This window comes from Vidua macroura, chromosome 4 (assembly GCF_024509145.1).
Source record: "Vidua macroura isolate BioBank_ID:100142 chromosome 4, ASM2450914v1, whole genome shotgun sequence".
In the NCBI taxonomy this organism is placed as follows: Eukaryota; Metazoa; Chordata; class Aves; order Passeriformes; family Viduidae; genus Vidua; species Vidua macroura.
Genome location: NC_071574.1, coordinates 72,857,954 through 72,877,822, shown reverse-complemented (window position 1 = coordinate 72,877,822; position 19,869 = coordinate 72,857,954). Strand labels below are relative to the sequence as shown.

General features: G+C 52.2%; 1 protein-coding gene across 2 annotated transcripts in view; it reads left to right on the top strand.

Annotated features, from left to right (window-relative positions):
* The window catches only part of EXOC6B (exocyst complex component 6B), a 320,629-nt gene that overhangs the window by 224,866 nt on the left and 75,894 nt on the right, over window positions 1-19,869 (top strand). For both annotated transcript variants that reach the window (XM_053974945.1, XM_053974944.1), the window contains one exon: window positions 9,302-9,443. In XM_053974945.1, the coding sequence (XP_053830920.1) occupies window positions 9,302-9,443 (142 nt within the window). The remainder of the gene's footprint in view (window positions 1-9,301; window positions 9,444-19,869) is intronic.

Genomic DNA, 19,869 nt, shown 5'->3' with positions numbered 1-19,869 from the left:
CATCCTCCTCCCAAACCAACAGCTCTGGTTTGTGGGATCATTTCTGGAATGGCAGATCCTGGGCAGAAGAGGCCTCTCCATTCCTGGGAAATCAGGGAATGGATGTCTGTCCCAGCTGGGAGTGGATGCTGGGGCTGTTGGAAGGGACGTTGCTGTCATGGTGACATTGGCCATTCCACGTGTCCCAGTGTGGATGGAATCCAAAACGCCTTCCCAAAGAAATGTGTGTGCAGACATCACCTCTCTTTTCTTGAGCCTGGGCATCAGGATCTCCAAGGCTTGGAGGATCCCATGGGATTCTCCTCAGCCTTGGGCCAACCGGATGCTGAGGAGCATTGGCCCAAGGCTGAGGAGAATCCCATGGCTCCCAAGGCTGAGGAGCATCCCATTGGTCCAAGGCTCGGAGTATTCCATGGATCCAAGGCTGAGGAGCATCCCATTGATCCAAGACTCGGAGTATTCCATGGCTCCAAGGCTGAGGAGCATCCCATGGGTCCAAAGCTGACGATCATCCCATTGATACAAGGCTGAGGAGCATCTCGTTGGTCCAAGGCTGAGGAGTATTCCATGGATCCAAGGCTGAGGAGCATCCCATTGGTCCAAGGCTTGGAGTATTCCATGGATCCAAGGCTGAGGAGCATCCCATTGATCCAAAGTTGAGGAGCATCCCATGGGTCCAAGGCTGACGATCATCCCATTGATACAAGGCTGAGGAGCATCTCGTTGGTCCAAGGATGAGGAATATTCCATGGATCCAAGGCTGAGGAGCATCCCACTGGTCCAAGGCTCGGAGTATTCCATGGATCCAAGGCTGAGGAGCATCCCATTGATCCAAGGCTGAGGAGCATCCCATGGATCCAAAGTTGAGGAGCATCCCATGGGTCCAAGGCTGACGATCATCCCATTGATACAAGGCTGAGGAGCATCTCGTTGGTCCAAGGCTGAGGAATATTCCATGGATCCAAGGCTGAGGAGCATCCCGTTGATCCACAGCTGAGGAATATCCCTTCCTCCAGCAGCCATTCCCATGTGCCCAGGAGCCCTGACCCGCAAGCCAACCTTGGCTGGAAGGTTTCCCTCCTTCTTCTTTTCCTTGGCAAATCCCAAACCCACGTGAATGTCACCTCCTAGCTTGGCCCCAGCCCCTTTTTCCAGCTCCATAAATCCACACAGTGGCTCCAGTGTTCAGCTCCTGGGATGACTCCATGGAGCCAGAGATCAAATCCGGGTCTGGCAGTGGCTGAAGTCACTCAGGGCCCGTTAGTGGTCACATGTCAGCCACTACGTGCCCCACGCGTGTCACGTCAACGCCGAGTGACAGAGCCCGGCCCACAGCTGGAAACCAGGAATTGCTCCGCTCCTGTCCTCCTTCCATTAAAAAAAAAAAAAAAAAAAAAATAGGGACCAAAAAGGGGATTTGTTCCTAATGAGTCTGCTGCAAAGCTGAGTAAATAGAATTAACGAATTGAGAGTTGTTTGATACCTGCTGGGTTTGTTTGGGACGCAGCCGTAGAGGTTGGTGTGGCCACGGTGGTGGTGGGGGCCAGCTGAGCTCCAGCCTTGAGGGGACACCTTTGGAGGCCACCAAGCTCACCAGGGGTGACATTGGCAACCAACCAGATACACCAGTGGGGCTTGGGGTGTCCTTGCTTGGGCCTGTCCCTGGTTCCTTTGGACCTCTTTGTCCTGGAGACCCATTTCTTTGCAGGATCATGAGTGCAGACCCACAGCTTTTGGGTTTATTTGGGTGTTTTTGGGCTTTTTTTTTTTTTCTTTTTTTTTTTTTTTTTTTTGGTAGGGATTTTGTTTGGATTTGTGTGGTTTCTTAAACTAAAACAAAGCTGAAAACACCCAAAACAAACCAGAAAAAAATAAAAAATCCAACCAAAAATCTCCACGAAAACCCACTTGGTCCAGTTGAAAATTGACTTTTGGGCAATTAATGAAAGGTTTATTTTTTATGTAAACCTCTTAAAAATATTTTTAAAAATTACAGGTACTCGTCGTTCATTTGTTTTGACGCTTTGGGAAGCGTTTGTGCTTTTGGGTGACGGTTTGGGGTTTTTCTGCCACCTTCAGTTAGTGCAGAACTGTTTAAAAAAAACCCAGCAAATCAGGACAGGACAGGCAAGGCAGGAAAAATTTCCAGGGATGGTTTGTTGAATTTGCCCCTAGTTTAGGGGGGATTTGAGGCAGCCAGGGGATCCAGAAGCTTCTGGAGCAGGAGATGAGCCCTGGGAGGTCTGCAGGGTCTGAAGTCTCCATCTGCGGCCACAGAGAGAGGATCCGCTGGGATTATCCTGGGGCTTGTGCTACCAAACAATTGCTCATTATTTCCCCATCACGTTTCCATCCTCTGCAAAACATCCCAGCGCTGCCTTATGGATTGGGAAAGTCAGGAAATTCAGTGTTGAAATTACGGGGACAACTCGTGGTGTTTATAGAAAATTGTACATTTAATACCAAAGAATTCCCGATTTTTGGCCCGCTTTTCTGCTGTCTGAAGTCCCTGGATTTTGCACGTCTAAATATCCTTAATCGCATCAATCCCGATGCTTGTTGCGGGCGAAGAAGGAATTCTGCTGGTAGCTAAAAAAAATAATTGGAAACTCTGAGAGCGCTTGGAGCCTGTCAGGCCTTGTTTTCCATGGAAATGCTGCGTTAATTCCTCGGAGAGCCGCTGGGAGGGTTCTCCGTGCTACAGCAGGAGCTGGGTTTGGATTTCAGGGACCACATCCCACCTGGTTTGGGCCAGGGGAAGTGCAGGAGGCGCCAACAGGTGAAGGGAAGCTGTGGCTGCCCTTGGACCTCTGGAAGTGCCCAAGGACCGGCTGGACAGGGCTTGGAGCACCCTGGGCATAGTGGGAGGTGTCCCAGGGTGCTCCAAGGGTGCACCTGGGTGGACCTGGGTGATCTTTGGGGTCCAACCCAACCCATTCCACGATTCCCTGGCGGCCAGAGGTGCTCCTGCAGGGTGGTGGGGACCGGCAGCGCGGTCCTGATTGCGCGTTAAGATTAATGGGTATTTATTTGAACAACCATTCCATTTCAGTAGCTCTTAATGAGTCCTTTGATAGCGAGTTCCTTAATTAACAAGGCAGCCTCTTGGCGTTTCCTCTCCCTAATTGGTAACAGATTGGCCGTGTCTAAACAAACGCTCCCGGCAGCGGGGCCGGCTCCGGAGCCTCCGCGCGGCCCTTCCCCACCGGGAACCCAGAGCCTTCCCTCTCTGCCCAGGGATGGCTTCTGGATGGAAGGAGAGGATTTCCTGGCCGATCTCCTCAAACAGGATGGACAGTGGGCTTTGGGACTGCCCCACGCCTGGAGGTGCCAGCTGGACGTGGCACTCAGTGCTCAGGGTGGGGACAAGGTGTGGCTCGGTCACAGGCTGGGCTCGGTGATCCTGGAGGGCTTTCCCAGCCTCAGTGGTCCTGCGCTGGTGTGTTCTGGTAGGAGCCCCTTGGCTGCGCCTCTGGGAGAGCTTTGGAGCTTGGCTCCTCCCTTTCAGTGCTTGGAATGGCCACAGGGAACCTTCTGGATCCTTCCTGTGGGTCCAGAGGGATCCTGGGTGGCACAGGGAGGACAGTGTCACTTTGAGAGGTGCCATGGCAGCCCCGAGGTTCCATCAGGAGCTGTGGACAGAGGGATTCATTGGCAGGAATGAGCCACAAAACCATAAATCCGTGGGTTTTGGTGGGATAACACCCTTGGAATGGCTTTGTTTGACTGAGGTTGGACCAAGGGAGGTTTCAGCATGTTGGCCGTGGAGATCTGTCTACTTTCACCTGTGATCCCTGTTCTTCCCAGTGCAAATCCAGGTTTTGATGGGATTTGCAGAGGTCTTGAGCAGTGAGTGACCCCACAGGGCTGTTCCTGGGATTGCTAAGGGTGGTTTGAAGCTCTTCAGTTTTCTGCCACGTTGGTAAATGAGCACTGCTGCCTTTGAGGTGTTTGTTTTCCCCTTTCCCTGCAGAGAGCTCAGCTCAGGGTTGCATCCCTGCTCTTTTCTCCCTGTCCAGATCTCATCCCACCCTTTGGACAAATTGTTCCTGAGCTGGAGGGACCAGCGTGTCCGGGCATTCACTCTCTCCTGACCAGAAACATGCCCAGGGCAGGTGTGGGTCACCCTTCGGGTACCTCCACAGCTTGATCCGACCCCTGCTTGGGGTGGCACGGGGCTGTTCCTCTGAAATTTTGGTCAGCAGGGACAGAAAAACCTTCCTTTGTGTGGTGTGGGAAAGGAGGGCATCCAGTGGAACCTGGGCAGGCCGGAGAGGTGAGCACGGGGGAAGCTCATCAAGTTCATCTTGAGGGGTGTTCCCCTGGGGAAGTTGTTCCTGAAACCCAGGCAGGGCCAGAGCTGGGCTGGAGCCGCTCTGGGGAGCAGGATCAGGACGTCACCGGCGATTGCTCGGGGCGCTGGCACAGGGACAGCCTTTGGGAGTGCCCCCGCCGCTGCCACACTCCCGAAAATCATCAGGGAATTAGCGCGGGGCCGGAGCCGTCCCGGCTGAGCGCGGCGGCTCCTCTGAGCGCGGCTCCCCCACCGCGGTGACACCTCGGAGCTCCGCGCTCCGTGCCAAGGCACAAGTCCCGGCACCGCCGCCGAGGGTGGGGCGGGCCACGATTTCGGGAGGGTAACCATTTCGGGAGGGTTGGGGTGGGTAACGATTTTGGGAGGGTAACCATTTCGGGAGGGTTGGGGTGGGTAACGATTTTGGGAGGGTAACCATTTCGGGAGGGTTGGGGTGGGTAGCGATTTTGGGAGGGTAACCATTTCGGGAGGGTTGGGGTGGGTAACGATTTTGGGAGGGTTGGGGTGGGTAGCGATTTTGGGAGGGTTGGGGCTGTGGCAAACACGTCCCTGCCGGACTCGGCTCTGTGCGTTCCGGGCGAGGCGAGTCCGGCTCTTCCAGCGCTGCAGGAAAGCTCAAAAAAAAAAAAGAACCAGGGAGAAAATAAAAAAAAAAACAACAAAAAAACCCAACAAAACGCCGTGAAGTGAAACTCCGTTGTAAATAAGCTCCGCAGAGCCGAGGTGGGCATCTGTGGCAGGAGGATGTGCTCGATTCCTGCCAGCCCGGGCCATTCCAAGCGGGAATACAAACAACCTTCAGCTGCAGCAGCGGCTTATTAGCGCTGATATATCAGCGGCCGCGCGCTCGTTTGTCTCCTGTCAGCAGCAGCTGCTTATCCAGCAGATTTCCCGCTGTATTCCCGGGGAAATGGCCTGAAATTGATGTTCACAAGCCACGGCTGACTTTATAAGGAGCTGCTGTAACTCGCGGAGCGCAGGGGTGAGGCAGGAAAGGATTAAGTTGGGTCTTATTTATAAGGAGTGAAACCCATAAATTCTGGGAGGGTTTTAAATCTCGGTGCCCAGGGCAGGAGCTGCTGCTCATCCCTGGTGGTACCTTCTGTTCTCTGAGCAGACATTTAACACCGTGATTGAAACTCCTGTGGCATCTCCGAGTTCTCTGATAATAAATATAAGGGGGGGCAGGGGGGAAAAGGGATTCAGGCTTAAAAAGCAGAAAAAAAAAAATTCCATATACTTTTGCTTTGCTTCGGATAATGCTGGATCTCAACTGTGAGGCATCCGTGTGTTCTGTGAGAGGGAAAACTGGGTGTTTTTAAAAGAAAAGATTTTTAGGTGTTTAAACCCTCAAGAATAATGGAAATAAAAGCTCATGTTCTCAGCTGGCCTGAGAAGATTCAGGTTCAGAGTGAGGACAGTGGACATTTGCACCTGAAACAGTTTTAGGCCTGGCCTAATCCTGTGTAGAAAAGGCAAAGAAGGGAAAGCTGGGCCAGAAGCTGCTTCTGGACTTTGTCTGCATCTCCTTTGCCATCTCTGCAACAAGTCCTGAGGTAACATTCCCATAAGGAACATCCTGAAGTGCCCCTTCCACTCAGGGAAGCCTCTCAGAATTGTGGTGCTGCCAAGCCCTGATGGTGAAATTGCTTTTCCCATCCCATTTTCCCCATTTCAGACTTAATTATTGGACATTTCATCTCAATTGCTTGCTCATTTCCACTTGCTCATGGTGTGACTTCTCAGTCACTCTCTCCTGACCAGAAATTGGTGCCCAGGGCAGGTGTGAGTCACCCTTCAGGTGCCTCCACAGGTTGATCTGACCCCTGCTTGGGGTGTCATGGGGTTGTTCCTCTGAAATTTTGGTCAGCAGGGACAGAAAAACCTTCCTGGGATTTTTCCTTTGTGTGCTGTGGGAAAGGAGGGCATCCAGTGGGACCCGGGCAGGCCGGAGAGGTGAGCACGGGGGAAGCTCATCAAGTTCATCTTGAGGGGTGTTCCCCTGGAGAAGGGAAAAATCCAGGGAATGCTCAGAGTCCCTGAAGGGGCTCCAGGAGAGCTGGAGAGGGACTGGGGACAAGGGACAGAGGAACAGGAGCCAGGGAATGGCTCCCAGTGGGAAAGGGGAGATTGGGCTGGGATCTTTTGAAGGAATTGCTGGCTGGGAGGGTGGGGAGGGGCTGGGCTGGAATTCCCAGATTTGCTGTGGCTGCCCCTGGATCCCTGGCAGTGCCCAAGGCCAGGTTGGACATTGGGCTTGGATCCACCTGGGACAGTGGGAGGTGTCCCTGCCCATGGAATGGGGTGGAATAGGATGGGATTTAAGATCCAACCCATTCCATGGTTCACCTGGGGGTGGGAACCTCCAAGGCTTCTCCAAGGGTTGCAACCCTCTGTAAATTCCCGCTGACGTGGGGCGTGAGCTACTCCAGGGATTTTCTCCTGCTCTTGCAGGAAGGGTCAGGAGCCCTCTCCCCTGTCCTCAGCAGGGTCCCAGGGCTTGGCTGCAGAGCTTTGATTTCCCATCCTCTGCTTCCACCCCGGACATCCCAATGCCACATGGAGGGGTTGAGGGCACTTGGAATGTCCAGCTGGAGCAGAGGAGGCTCAGGGGAGACTCATCGGGATTTGCTCCTCCCGAGGGGCAGCTGTGACAGGGACAGGACTGGAACTGGGCCAGAACAGGCTCAGGCTGGAGTTCAGGGAATGGTTCCTCATCCAGAGGGTGCTGGGCACTGCCCGGGCTCCCCAGGGAACGGGCAGAGGCTGCCAGAGCTCCAGGAGCGTTTGGACACCGCTGGCCTGGACAGGGTGGGATTGTTGGGGTGTCTGTGCAGGGCCAGGGCTTGGTTCCACCATCCTGTGGGTCCCTCCCAACTCAGGATATTCCCTGATTCTGTCAAAACTCCTCGGCCACAGCAAGAACTCGAGTGTCTGTTGGAAGTAATGAAGAAAAATCACAGCCGGGCAGCGCCGTACTTCCCGCAGCTTTCAGAGATGAGCAATTGGCACGAGCGGGGTTTTAAATAACCCAGCGTGTCAGAAAAGCACAAACAAATGATGGAAAGCAAAGAAAAAACCCCAGAGCTCTGCTAAACTTTATGGTTGCCGTGCTTCATCTTCATTTTGGTGCAGGTGTTTGTTGGGAGGTGAGTGATGGACGCTCCGGAGCCTGGGAGCGGCGGCGAGCTGGAGATGGAGCACCCTGCCCTGCAACGCACGGCTCGGCTCCCTTTTTAAATAAAAAACCCATTTTCCCCTCCTGCTGAAGATGGATGTGGCCTGAAGATCCAAACCAACTTTGCAGAGCTGGGAGAAAACCCTTCCCAGCGCAGGCATCAAACATCGCCGTGCCGCGACAACGAAACCGGCGACGCCGAGCTGGAAAGGCGGCGTAAGCGCCGTGTTTAATCCCAGTTTAAACACGGCTTGTAAAGCGCGTCTAAGAGTCGGTGAGAGCTCCTAAGCCACGCCTTGGTGTCAGGAAAGCGTGTTAAAGAGTCTTTTGTGAGTGTTTGAGAAGATAATCTCCTGCTGGAGCTGTTTCCAGGGCAGCACCACGATCCAAAAGCTCCCTCGTGGCGTTGCACACGCAGGCATCGGGATCGTTCCCTGTGGTGTCAGCCTGAGGGTTTGGGCAAAATCCCGCTCTTGTCCCAAAGGATTGCCCCATTTTTAGGGGTTTAGTTCCTGTTGCAGACCCACCTGGGAGTGGGAGGGAATGTCCAAGGTCAGGTTGGATGGGGCTTGGAGCATCCTGGGACAGTGGGAGGTGTCCCTGGCCATGGAATGAGGTGGGCTTTAGGGTTCCTTCCCACCCAAACATTCCATAATTCCCTGATAATTAATGGGATGTTGTCTTTAGGATGCGACGAGAACACTTTGAGCTCTGAGCACCCCAAAGCTCTCCTGGACTGGAGCTCCTCCAGCTGCACCCAACAAGGCCTAACCCTTCCCTCAGCCACGGGCACTTCCAGAGGGGATTCCCTTGGGAGATGGTGGTTGTGACCTTGAGCGCTGTGGGAAGATCCCATCACAGATGGGACACGCCGAGGAGGCTGGGCTGGGCTGGAGAAGTTTTCTGGTGAATTTAACTGAGGAGTTTGGGCTGGTCTAGAGAAGTTCTGTGCTGGTGGCTTTAACTGAGGGGGCTGGGCTGGTCTAGAGGAGTTCTCTGGTGGCTTTACCAAGGAGGCCTGGCTGGGTTGGAGAAGTCCTCTGGTGGATTTAATTGAGGAGTTTTGACTGAGATGGAGAAGTTCTGAGGTGGCTTTACTGAGAAGGTTTGGCTGCTCTGGAGAAGTTCTGAGGTGGCTTTAACTGAGGAGGTTTGGCTGAGCTGGAGGAATTCTCTGGTGGCTTTACTGAGGAAATTTGGCTGAGCTGGAGGAGTTCTCTGGTGGCTTTAAGTGAGGCGGTTTGGGCTGAGCTGGAGGAGTTCTCTGGTGGATTTAATTGAGGAGTTTTGACTGAGCTGGAGAAGTTCTGTGGTGGCTTTAACTGAGGAAATTTGGCTGGTCTGGAGAAGTTCTCTGGTGGCTTTACTGAGGAAATTTGGCTGCTCTGGAGAAGTTCTGAGGTGGCTTTACTGAGAAGGTTTGGCTGCTCTGGAGAAGTTCTCTGGTGGCTTTACTGAGGCGGTTTGGGCTGAGCTGGAGGAGTTCTCTGGTGGCTTTAAGTGAGGCGGTTTGGCTGTGCTGGAGGAGTTCTCTGGTGGCTTTACTGAGGAAATTTGGCTGCTCTGGAGAAGTTCTCTGGTGGCTTTAACTGAGGAGGTTTGGCTGAGCTGGAGAAGTTCTCTGGTGGCTTTAACTGAGGAGTTTTGGCTGAGCTGGAGAAGTTCTCTGGTGGCTTTAACTGAGGAAGTTTGGCTGCTCTGGAGGAGTTCTCTGGTGGCTTTCCTGGGGGGCTGGGCTGCTCTGCAGCAGTTCTGTGCTGGTGGCTTTCTGTGCCGGTGTCCCTGACGCGTGTCCGTGTGTCCCGCAGGGGAAGGTGGCCCAGACCGCCTGCATGTCGGCCTGCAAGCACCTCTCGACGTCGCTGCTGCAGCTGCTGCTGGAGGCCGAGGTGAGGCAGCTGACGCTGGGAGCCCTGCACCAGTTCAACCTGGACGTGGAGGAGTGCGAACGTAAGAGCCCAAACCACCCCTGTCCTTGTCCTTGTCCTTGTCCTTGTCCTTGTCCTTGTCCTTGTCTTGTCCTTGTCTTGTCCTTGCCCTTGTCCTTGTCCTTGTCCTTGCCCTTGTCCTTGTCCTTGTCCTTGCCCTTGTCCTTGCCCTTGTCCTTGTCCTGTCCTTGTCCTTGTCCTGTCCTTGTCTTGTCCTTGTCCTTGCCCTTGTCTTGTCCTTGTCTTGTCCTTGCCCTTGTCCTTGTCCTTGTCCTTGCCCTTGTCCTTGCCCTTGTCCTTGCCCTTGTCCTTGTCCTTGTCCTTGCCCTTGTCCTTGCCCTTGTCCTTGTCCTGTCCTTGTCCTTGTCCTGTCCTTGTCTTGTCCTTGTCCTTGCCCTTGTCTTGTCCTTGTCTTGTCCTTGCCCTTGTCCTTGTCCTTGTCCTTGCCCTTGTCCTTGCCCTTGTCCTTGTCCTGTCCTTGTCCTTGTCCTGTCCTTGTCTTGTCCTTGTCCTTGCCCTTGCCCTTGTCCTTGCCCTTGTCCTTGCCCTTGTCCTTGTCTTGTCCTTGCCCTTGTCCTTGTCCTGTCTTTGCCCTTGTCCTTGTCCTTGCCCTTGCCCTTGCCCTTGTCCTTGTCCTTGTCCTTGTCTTGTCCTTGTCCTTGCCCTTGCCCTTGTCCTTGTCCTTGTCCTTGTCTTGTCCTTGTCCTTGCCCTTGCCCTTGTCCTTGTCCTTGTCCTTGTCTTGTCCTTGTCTTGTCCTTGTCCTTGCCCTTGTCCTTGCCCTTGTCCTTGTCCTTGTCCTTGTCCTTGTCCTTGTCCTTGTCCTTGCTCTTGTCCTTGCCCTTGTCCTTGTCTTGTCCTTGTCCTTGCCCTTGTCCTTGTCCTTGTCCTTGTCCTTGCCCTTGTCCTTGTCCTTGTCCTTGTCCTTGTCTTGTCCTTGTCCTTGCCCTTGTCCTTGCCCTTGTCCTTGTCCTTGTCCTTGTCCTTGTCCTTGTCCTTGCTCTTGTCCTTGCCCTTGTCCTTGTCTTGTCCTTGTCCTTGTCCTTGTCCTTGTCCTTGCCCTTGTCCTTGCCCTTGTCCTTGGCTTGGTCATGGATCCAGGGGGATTCCTGCTCTGCCTCAGGCTCAGGGTTTTGTGAAGATTTAAACTGAGGTGACCCCACACCTAAAATGGGACTTTGGCCCATGAGTTTTAAGGGTGGTGGATCAGCTCTGTTTATAAAATGAGTTATTTATTGACCGGATGGGAGAAAAGGAAGAAAAGGTTTTAATCAAAGTTACTACAGTGTATAATCCAAAAAGAATTATTAGTGCACTGCATGAAATTATGTGTGACATTAAGGTGTTTATATTTATATTTTTATTTGTATTTATATTTATACTTATATTTATATTTATATTTATACTGGCAAAATGAATGGGATAGGTTAGGAATCAAAAGGAATAGGGTAGATCAGGAATCAAATGGAAGAGGGTAGATTAGGAATTAAATGGAATAAAGCAGATTAGGAATCAAATGGAAGAGGGTAGATAAGGAATTAAATGGAATAATGTAGATTTGGAATTAAATGGAATAAGGCAGATTAGGAATTAAGTGGAATAAGGTAGATTTGGAATTAAATTGAATAAGGCAGATTAGGAATCAAATGGAATAGGGCAGATTAGGAATTAAATGGAATAGGGCAGATTAGGAATTAAATGGAATAAGGTAGATTTGGAATTAAATGGAATAAGGCAGATTAGGAATTAAATGGAATAGGGCAGATTAGGAATTAAATGGAATAAGGCAGATTAGGAATCAAATGGAACCTCCCACCAAAATGACCATGGTGTACACAGAGTCCTTTCCCTCAGCCTCCAGAGGAGTAACCCCAAAGCAGCGTCCCCAGTTTGGGGTAAAACCCTACAGTGCTGCTGTGCCCCTTGGTGTCTGGGGTCCCAGGTCAGGGGTGTGGCAATGCCAAGGTCTGGGGGTGGTGGGTGCTCACAGAGCTCACCCAGAGCATCTTCAGCACACAGGATTCCAAGAGATCCAAGTTTTGCTCCTCCTTTTCCTCTTCAATGCTGCCTTGATGCTCTCCAGACCGTCCCTGCTTTTTTGGGATGGAGCATTTTAAAACCAGGAGGGATTGGAGTGCATGAATCAAAAATCAGTTTATTTATGACTCTTTCTGAGGAGCTGGGGCTGCCCCATCCCTGGAAGTGTCCAAGGCAGGGCTGGATGGGGCTTGGAGCATCTGAAGGAGTTGATGTTCTTCACCAGTTCTGATCCTCTCCTGGCCTCTGCCCTTTGTCCTCTCTGCAGGGAATTTTGTCCTTGAAGTGACCTCTGTGCCAGGTTAGATGGAGAGGAGGAATCCTGTGACAAAGGGACAGCAGCTCCTCAGGGGGGGAACATCGTGGTGCCACCCCCAGGGCTCTGCTCCCAAACCTGCTCCTTTCGGGTCTTCAGGCGCCCACCTGAGTTAGGGCTGGAATTCTCTGGGTGCCCTCAAGTTGCTGCTTGTCCTGCTCAGTGAAAGGGTTAAAAACCAGAGCCCAAAGCAGACAAAATGCTCTTTTTAATCCTGGTTTTGGAATTAAAGTAAGGCAGAGCTTTACACCCCTGCACAGGATCCTCTTCCCTCTGAGGGAGATGGGTTTGTTGGGATTCGTCCCGGGATGGATTTGTTGGATTCATCCTGGGATGGATTCGTGACCGTGGTGGTTGAGAACCCAGAGCTTGACAGGGCTCCTAAAGAACCCAGGTGATCTTTGATTTTAGGGGATTCTAGGGATTTTTTTCCCCCCAGATATCCACATTTTGGCTTTCCTGGTTGAGGTGGAGATCACAATGTCTCGTGTTATCACAGAATCCTGGAATTCTTTGGGTGGGAAGGGACCTTAAAGCCCATCCAGGGACACTTCCCACTATCCCAAGGTGCTCCAAGCCCTATCCAGGCTGGCCTTGGACACTTCCAGGGATCCAGGGGAGTGACTCAGTGACACCAGCTGTTGGTTTCATCATCCCCTGGCACTTCCCATTACCAAGACAAGTTCTTCCACCCTTTATCCAACATTTTCCTGACCAGATTTTGTTTCAGATTCCCCCATCTACGCTGAGATTAAATTTACGGCTGGCAACAATCCCCCAGTAGGAATTTTGCTGTTTCCAACACGGGTTTTCCCATTTTTTTTAACACCCACTTGCCATTTTCCAGCCCTCAGCTGACCAGCCTGGGAGAAGGATCCCAATTCAATGATTCCCACCCGGATCCTGCAGCTGCACCATAACTCACAAAGCAATGCCTGATTTTCCTCCCAGCGCTGCCTCCATCCCCGAATTCCTGACTCTCATTTGTGTCCCCTCAGCACCTCGGGAGCAGCTGTGCTCCCATGGGTGTCAGCTGAGGGACGGGCGCCAGAGCTGGCAATAATGGGAAGCGTTTGTCATCCCTAAGAATTCCCTGGTTTTTTTGGCTGCAAACGCTCCAAACCCGGCGGTTTTCCACCCCATCCGTAACGTGGATCACGGAGCAGCAGCTCTTCCCCAAAAGCTGCTGCCAAGGGAGATGGATGGGATTTCACAGCAGGTTGGAAAGCACAATTCCTTAAATTCCAGGTGTTTGGGGAGCACTCAGACATCCCGGAGCAGGTGACAGGGTCAGGGACCTGTCCCCAGCCCCGCCTCGTGGTGCCACCGGAGCAGGGAATGGAGATGGATGCTGGAGCTGCATCCTCTCCATCCATCACTGTCAGCCCTGAACAGACAAAATCCTTCTCCTTTCCAGCAGCAAAACCGTGCCCCTCACCCCCACGGGTCCGTCTGGTGCCTCTGCTGCGCCTGGAAATCGCTTTAATTTGGTTCTTTTGGAGCAGAAATCCCTCAAGGTTTGAATTTTGGGATGAGCCAGTTCCAAGAGGGAAGTGGCGTACTCAGAAAATAAGTTTCAGTTTGCAAGGCTGGGGTTTATTCTTGGGTTTTTTGGTGGTTTTTTTTTAATCTTTTTTTGTACCTGAAAGCGCAGGTGTGAACCTCAGCATCCTCACAGTACCAGTTCGTGCCTCAGCCTCCATCCTCTTCCTCCCCCTAAATTCCCAAACCTTGCCCATTCCAGCAGTTTTATCTTGCACTTATACATTAAAACAGGATTTTCTTTCTGTTTGGAGCACTTCCAGTGAGTGCCATGGTGAGGGAATGGGGCTGCAGAGTTTTGATGCTGGAATCTATTAAGGTTTTGTTTGTGAATGCTGAAAAAATAATCTGCTTAAAAGAGAGGTGAGATGAATTAAGGAAATTTTTTATTGTATATTAGGCATAGTTTTAAGGCGGTGAAGGTAATTTTCTCTGTGTTAGAAGCAGATCCAATATGCATTAGAAGGAAAGCTGTTTATAAACACAATTGACAGCAGGAGAGGTGAAAAATGTGGGGGTTTAGACTTACAACAAGACACTGCTAAATTAATTCTCCTGATTTTTGGGTTCAGAAGATATTTCCTGATTCATAACCAGTTTGCTGCCCCTCAGCATAAAAAGGGGAGAGACTGCTGGACCAGGGAGGTGCAAGTCCAGGTGGCCAAGGGGGATTCTCAGGTGAGAGCCCACCTGCAGAGCTGCTGCAGGGCTGGAGCCAGGCTGGGAGAGCTGGGAATGTTCCCCTGGAGAAGGGAAAAATCCAGGGAATCCTCAGAGTCTCTGAAGGGGCTCCAGGAGAGCTGGAGAGGGACTGGGGACAAGGGACAGAGGGACAGGAGGCAGGGAATGGCTCCCACTGGGAAAGGGGAGATTGGGCTGGGATCTTGGCAAGGAATTCCTGGCTGGGCTGGAATTCCCAGATTTGCTGTGGCTGCCCCTGGATCCCAGGCCAGGTTGGACTTTGGGGTTGGATCCACCTGGGATAGTGGGAGCTGTCCCTGCCCATGGATGGGGTGGGGTTGGATGGATTTCAGGTCTTTTCCAAACCAAACCATTCCAGGATTCTGGAGCTCTTTTGCTCTGGGAGAGCTGGGAATGTTCCCCTGGAGAAGGGAAAATTCCAGGGAATCCTCAGAGTCCCTGGAGGGGCTCCAGGAGAGCTGGAGAGGGACTGGGGACAAGGGACAGAGGGACAGGAGGCAGGGAATGGCTCCCAGTGGGAAAGGGGAGATTGGGATGGGATCTTGGCAAGGAATTGCTGGCTGGGAGGGTGGGGAGGGGCTGGGCTGGAATTCCCAGATTTGCTGTGGCTGCCCCTGGATCCCAGGCCAGGTTGGACTTTGGGGTTGGATCCACCTGGGATAGTGGGAGCTGTCCCTGCCCATGGATGGGGTGGGGTTGGATGGATTTCAGGTCTTTTCCAAACCAAACCATTCCAGGATTCTGGAGCTCTTTTGCTCTGGGAGAGCTGGGAATGTTCCCCTGGAGAAGGGAAAATTCCAGGGAATCCTCAGAGTCCCTGGAGGGGCTCCAGGAGAGCTGGAGAGGGACTGGGGAGAAGGGACAGAGGGACAGGAGGCAGGGAATGGCTCCCAGTGGGAAAGGGGAGATTGGGCTGGGATCTTGGCAAGGAATTGCTGGCTGGGAGGGTGGGGAGGGGCTGGGCTGGAATTCCCAGATTTGCTGGGGCTGCCCTGGATCCCTGGCAGTGCCCAAGGCCAGCTTGGACACTGGGAATTGGATCCACCTGGGACAGTGGGAGGTGTCCCTGCCATGGATGGGGTGGGGTGAAGATGCTCTTCATGGTTCCTTGGATTCTGGGATTTTGGGATTCTGTGGTGCTTGGCAGAAAGATGAGGTTGTGATGGGACCCCTCACCTGCTCTTTAAATCTCCCCCTTCCTTAAATCTGTGGGTTTTTTTTTTTTTTTTTTTGGTGTGTTCAAAGCACAGAAAATGCAGTTTATTCATTTTTATTGATTTTCTCATCTTCCAAAAGGAAGCTGTTGTAGGACCGAGGAGAAGCAGTGAATTAAACAGACACCAGGGGCCAGATCTTCCATGTTTTCCTCGTGTGGATATCCCATAATCAGCAGCATTTCTGGTGTGAAAGAGGAGAAAAGGGCAGAGCAGCCACGTTGTAAAAATCCTTTTAGGTTTCTTGTGATGGGAGAAACGTGGGGAGAATCTGAGCTGTTGAAGGGTGCTGAGTGGTCAGGGAGAACTCCCAGCAGGAAGGTGTTTCCCAAGTTGCTTGGAGGTTTTTGGGAGCAGCCTGCCATGGATTTGAGGGCTTGGATGGCACGAGTGGCTCCAGGGAAGGGCTGGGGGTGGATTTGGGATGTGTTGTTGGGCGGGTGTTGGGATGGTGAGGTTCTCTCACCCCCTTTTAAACCTGGACTAAGGCACAGCTTAAATGAACTGCCTAGAAAGACTCAGTGGGACACATCTCATTATGTTTCAGTTTAGGAGACACTTCTGGGTTAAAAAGAAGCAAAAAAAAAAAACAGCCCTGGAGAGGGGGGAAAAAAAAACCCCAAAGATTTTTGGGAACCTGTAAATTCCCTTTTTTCAGAAAAGATAATTAATTTTTTTCGGAGGGTTTCTTGTCTCCCAGAATGCGTCCATAATCCAAGATTTAACACAGCAATGGGATTTTTGAACTCCTACATGCCCCACTCTGCTCTTTTCGAACTGATAAATTCATATAAAAATACATAATTTGATAAATACATAATTTTTCCATCTCCTCTCTACCTCAGACGTAGTGGGAATCAAATGGAACAACCCAGATTTGGAGATGACAGATGGAAAATCCCAAAGAAACGGGGCTGTTCTCACTCCTAGGAAGTGTTTCCCATCTCCATAACGGGTTCCAGCAGTGGTTGAGGGGTTTTTACAATCCTTGGGTCATAAAATGAGCAATTCCATAATCTCCAAACCCTTTTAAGTGCTGCTTTATGGGAAATGAAAATCGCCCTAGAAGTTTATATTTCAAATTCCGTTACACGCCCTATTTTTAGTCGGCCCCCTCTCCCCGGGATCAGCCAGGCACACACCCAGATGTCTCTGCTGGGTTGAGGAATTCTCCATCCCAACAGATTGTCCCAAAATGTGCCCACATGGATCCCGGCACGGCCCTTCCACACCTCCTCCCTGACTGCCTTATCGGGCTTGTGGGAATTTCTCATGTGGAAATCCTGGGATTTGGGGGAAGTGCCGGGGTTTGTCCATGATGCTGGAGCCATCCTCTCCCTTGGCATGATCCCAAGGACTCCCAGGTGTTCTTCCAACCTGTGATCCGTCAGCTGCTGGAGTTAGGGTATCCCTAATTGGTGTCAGTCCTGCTGCAGTGCACCAGGAAAAAACCTGGATTTGGGGGAAAAATGGGAATGCTGTAGTGGAGAGATGGGAAGGTTTAAGCAGAAGGGATGAGGAATGTCCACCCCACAGGTCCTGGGGTCAGATTTGGGCACCTCCCAACAAGAGAGACCCTGAGGGAGCTCGAGAGTGCCCAGGGCAGGGAACGGAGCTGGGAAGGGGCTGGAGAATTCCTGAGGGAGCTGGGAAGGGGCTGGAGAGTTCCTGAGGGAGCTGGGAAGGGGCTGGAGAATTCCTGAGGGAGCTGGGAAGGGGCTGGAGAGCTCCTGAGGGAGCTGGGAAGGGGCTGGAGAATTCCTGAGGGAGCTGGGAAGGGGCTGGAGAGTTCCTGAGGGAGCTGGGAAGGGGCTGGAGAATTCCTGAGGGAGCTGGGAAGGGGCTGGAGAGTTCCTGAGGGAGCTGGGAAGGGGCTGGAGAGTTCCTGAGGGAGCTGGGAAGGGGATCAGCCTGGAGCAAAGGAGGCTCAGGGGGGACCTTGTGGCTCTGCACAGCTCCTGCCAGGAGGGGACAGCCGGGGGGTCGGGCACTGCTCCTGGGGAACAGGGACAGGACACAGGGAATGCTTCCCACTGCCAGAGGGCAGGGATGGATGGGATATTTGGAAGGAATTCCTGGCTTGGAGGGTGGGGAGGCCCTGGCACAGGTTGCCCAGAGAAGCTGTGGCTGTCCCTGGATCCCTGGCAGGCAAAGCTGGACCCCCAGCCTGGCCTTGGACACTTCCAGGGCTGGAAATTCCACAGCCTCTTGAGCTGATGGTGGGATGGGCACGGTTCACATTTGCTGGTGTCGGTGTTTAATGATCTGAAAACTTGACGTCTGCCAGGACACATCCACTGCACACCTTGGGTTCGGGTCTGGGAACCCGTGGAGATCCGTGACCCGGCTCTTATGGGTTGAGCCAGTCCTATGGATTCTGTTCCAAATTTCTTGGCAAGCATCTCCAACATCCTTCTAAAGAGCTTGAAAAAACATCTCGTGGTCAGCCCCTGAGGAGTCCCTCCCTGGGGCTGTGGGTGCTCCTCAGCCCTGCCAGTGTCCCATGACGGGGACCACTCCTTTCTCTGCAGTGACAGCACTCCAGGCCCATCTTTGTTCCATCAGAGGAACGTTTGATGGGGAGGGAGGGAAGTTTTTTCTTTAATCTGACCCAGTTCAGAGTGTTTTGGGTAACTCCTCCCTCTTCCCACAGCTCTCTGAAACTCCCCAGATGGGAATGAGCTCTGAGAGTTCGGGCTGTAATGGGGAACAGCTTCAGAGCGGGGCTGTGTGGGAATGGTGTGGGAGAAGGAGGAGAAGCTCAGTATGGAAACGGGGTGAAGGAGAAGCTCAATGTGGGAATTGGGATCTTCTCCCTGTTCCTCTTGTCTCGATTCCTCCCCAACATTTCTCATTTTTTCCCACCTGTGAGCTTCTCCAGAGTCCACGCATGGATTTGTCCTTCAGCCTCGGTGTCCTCAAGGTGTCACACTGTTCCTGGGGATACAGAACAGGAGGTCCCGTCACTTGGCTTTTCCAGGATGGCCTTCCAAGGCTTTGTCCAAGGAGGTCCCATCACTTGGCTTTCCTTGGACAGCCTTCCAAGGCTTTATCCAAGGAGGTCCCATCACTTGGCTTTCCTTGGACGGCCTTCCAAGGCTTTGTCCAAGGAGGTCCCATCACTTGGCTTCTCCAGGATGGCCTTCCAAGGCTTTGTCCAAGGAGGTCCCATCACTTGGCTTTTCCAGGATGGCCTTCCAAGGCTTTGTCCAAGGCGGTCCCATCACTTGGCTTCTCCAGGATGGCCTTCCAAGGCTTTGTCCAAGGAGGTCCCATCACTTGGCTTCTCCAGGATGGCCTTCCAAGGCTTTGTCCAAGGAGGTCCCATCACTTGGCTTCTCCAGGATGGCCTTCCAAGTCTTTGTCCAAGGAGGTCCCATCACTTGGCTTTTCCAGGATGGCCTTCCAAGGCTTTGTCCAAGGAGGTCCCATCACTTGGCTTTCCTTGGACGGCCTTCCAAGGCTTTATCCAAGGAAAATGACTTCAAGATCTCCATCCTTCCTTGATGAATCCTGAGATGATCGATTACCCAGATGTTATCTGTGGCCATGAGCAGATTGGTCCACGTTCCCTTCCCTGGGACCAGCTTCAGCCTCCATCCCTGAGGTGCCATCACAAATCCCGTGTAGTCCAGAGGAAATCTTTCCCTCAAATGATGTTTTTGAGGGATGAAGTCACCGGCTGGGTCCATTTTTACCGCTCAATCCACGCGAGGCCCTGTCCCCGCGTGCGCAGCCGCGCCAGGGGCACAGGGAGATCCCCCCGTTGGCTGTAATTAATTAATTTACAGTGGATGTCTCTTTTCTGCCGTGCCTTTGAACTCTTTATTCTTTGTCCATTGTAAAGGGCTTAACGGTTCCTGTTCCTTGATTCTTTCATCAGTGAAATGTTTTGGAAGAGAGGTTGGAGTCCCCCTGTGACCTGCCCTGGGTGGCCCAAGCCTGTAGACCTTGCAAAGACATTACTTTTTTGGCCTGAACACAAACCCCTCAAACCTTTAGCCTGGCTAAATGCTTTGTACAAACAGCCGCATACTGATCCGCTCTATTCTCCGGTGATTTTCTGCTCAAGGGGCTGCTCTGTAGGTTGCTTGCTATGTTTGCCACTTGCCTTGGTCGTGGAGACAGTACAATAAACGAATCCGACAGTACTGAGGCCAACACTGCGCTCGGTTGTTCCGAGGAAATTATCCTGAAATCTGCTTGAAGAGATTAAACCCAAGAAGAACTGGCTGTGTCTCTCCTCTAAAGCTCCGCTCTCGTCTTTGTTTCTCCTTTTTTGCTCCGAGACTTTGTTCATTCCTCCTTCAGAATGGGTTGGTGGCATTGGTATGTAAAGTGTGACCTGCGATTGCAGGAGGTGCAGCTCCTTCTCCAGCAGCCCAGGGGAAGCATTGCATTCATTCCTCTGCAGCTTTTCCGAGCGTCTGGGCCGAATTCCTGTTCTCGTTTCTTCTGGGATATGAAAAATATCAGCTCTTACATCATTTCTTCTTGGACACAGAGAATATCAGCTCTTACATCATTTCTTCTTGGACACAGAGAATATCAGCTCCCACATTATTTCTTTTTGGACGCAGAGAATATCAGCTCCTACATTATTTCTTCTGGAACACAAAGAATATCAGCTCCTATATA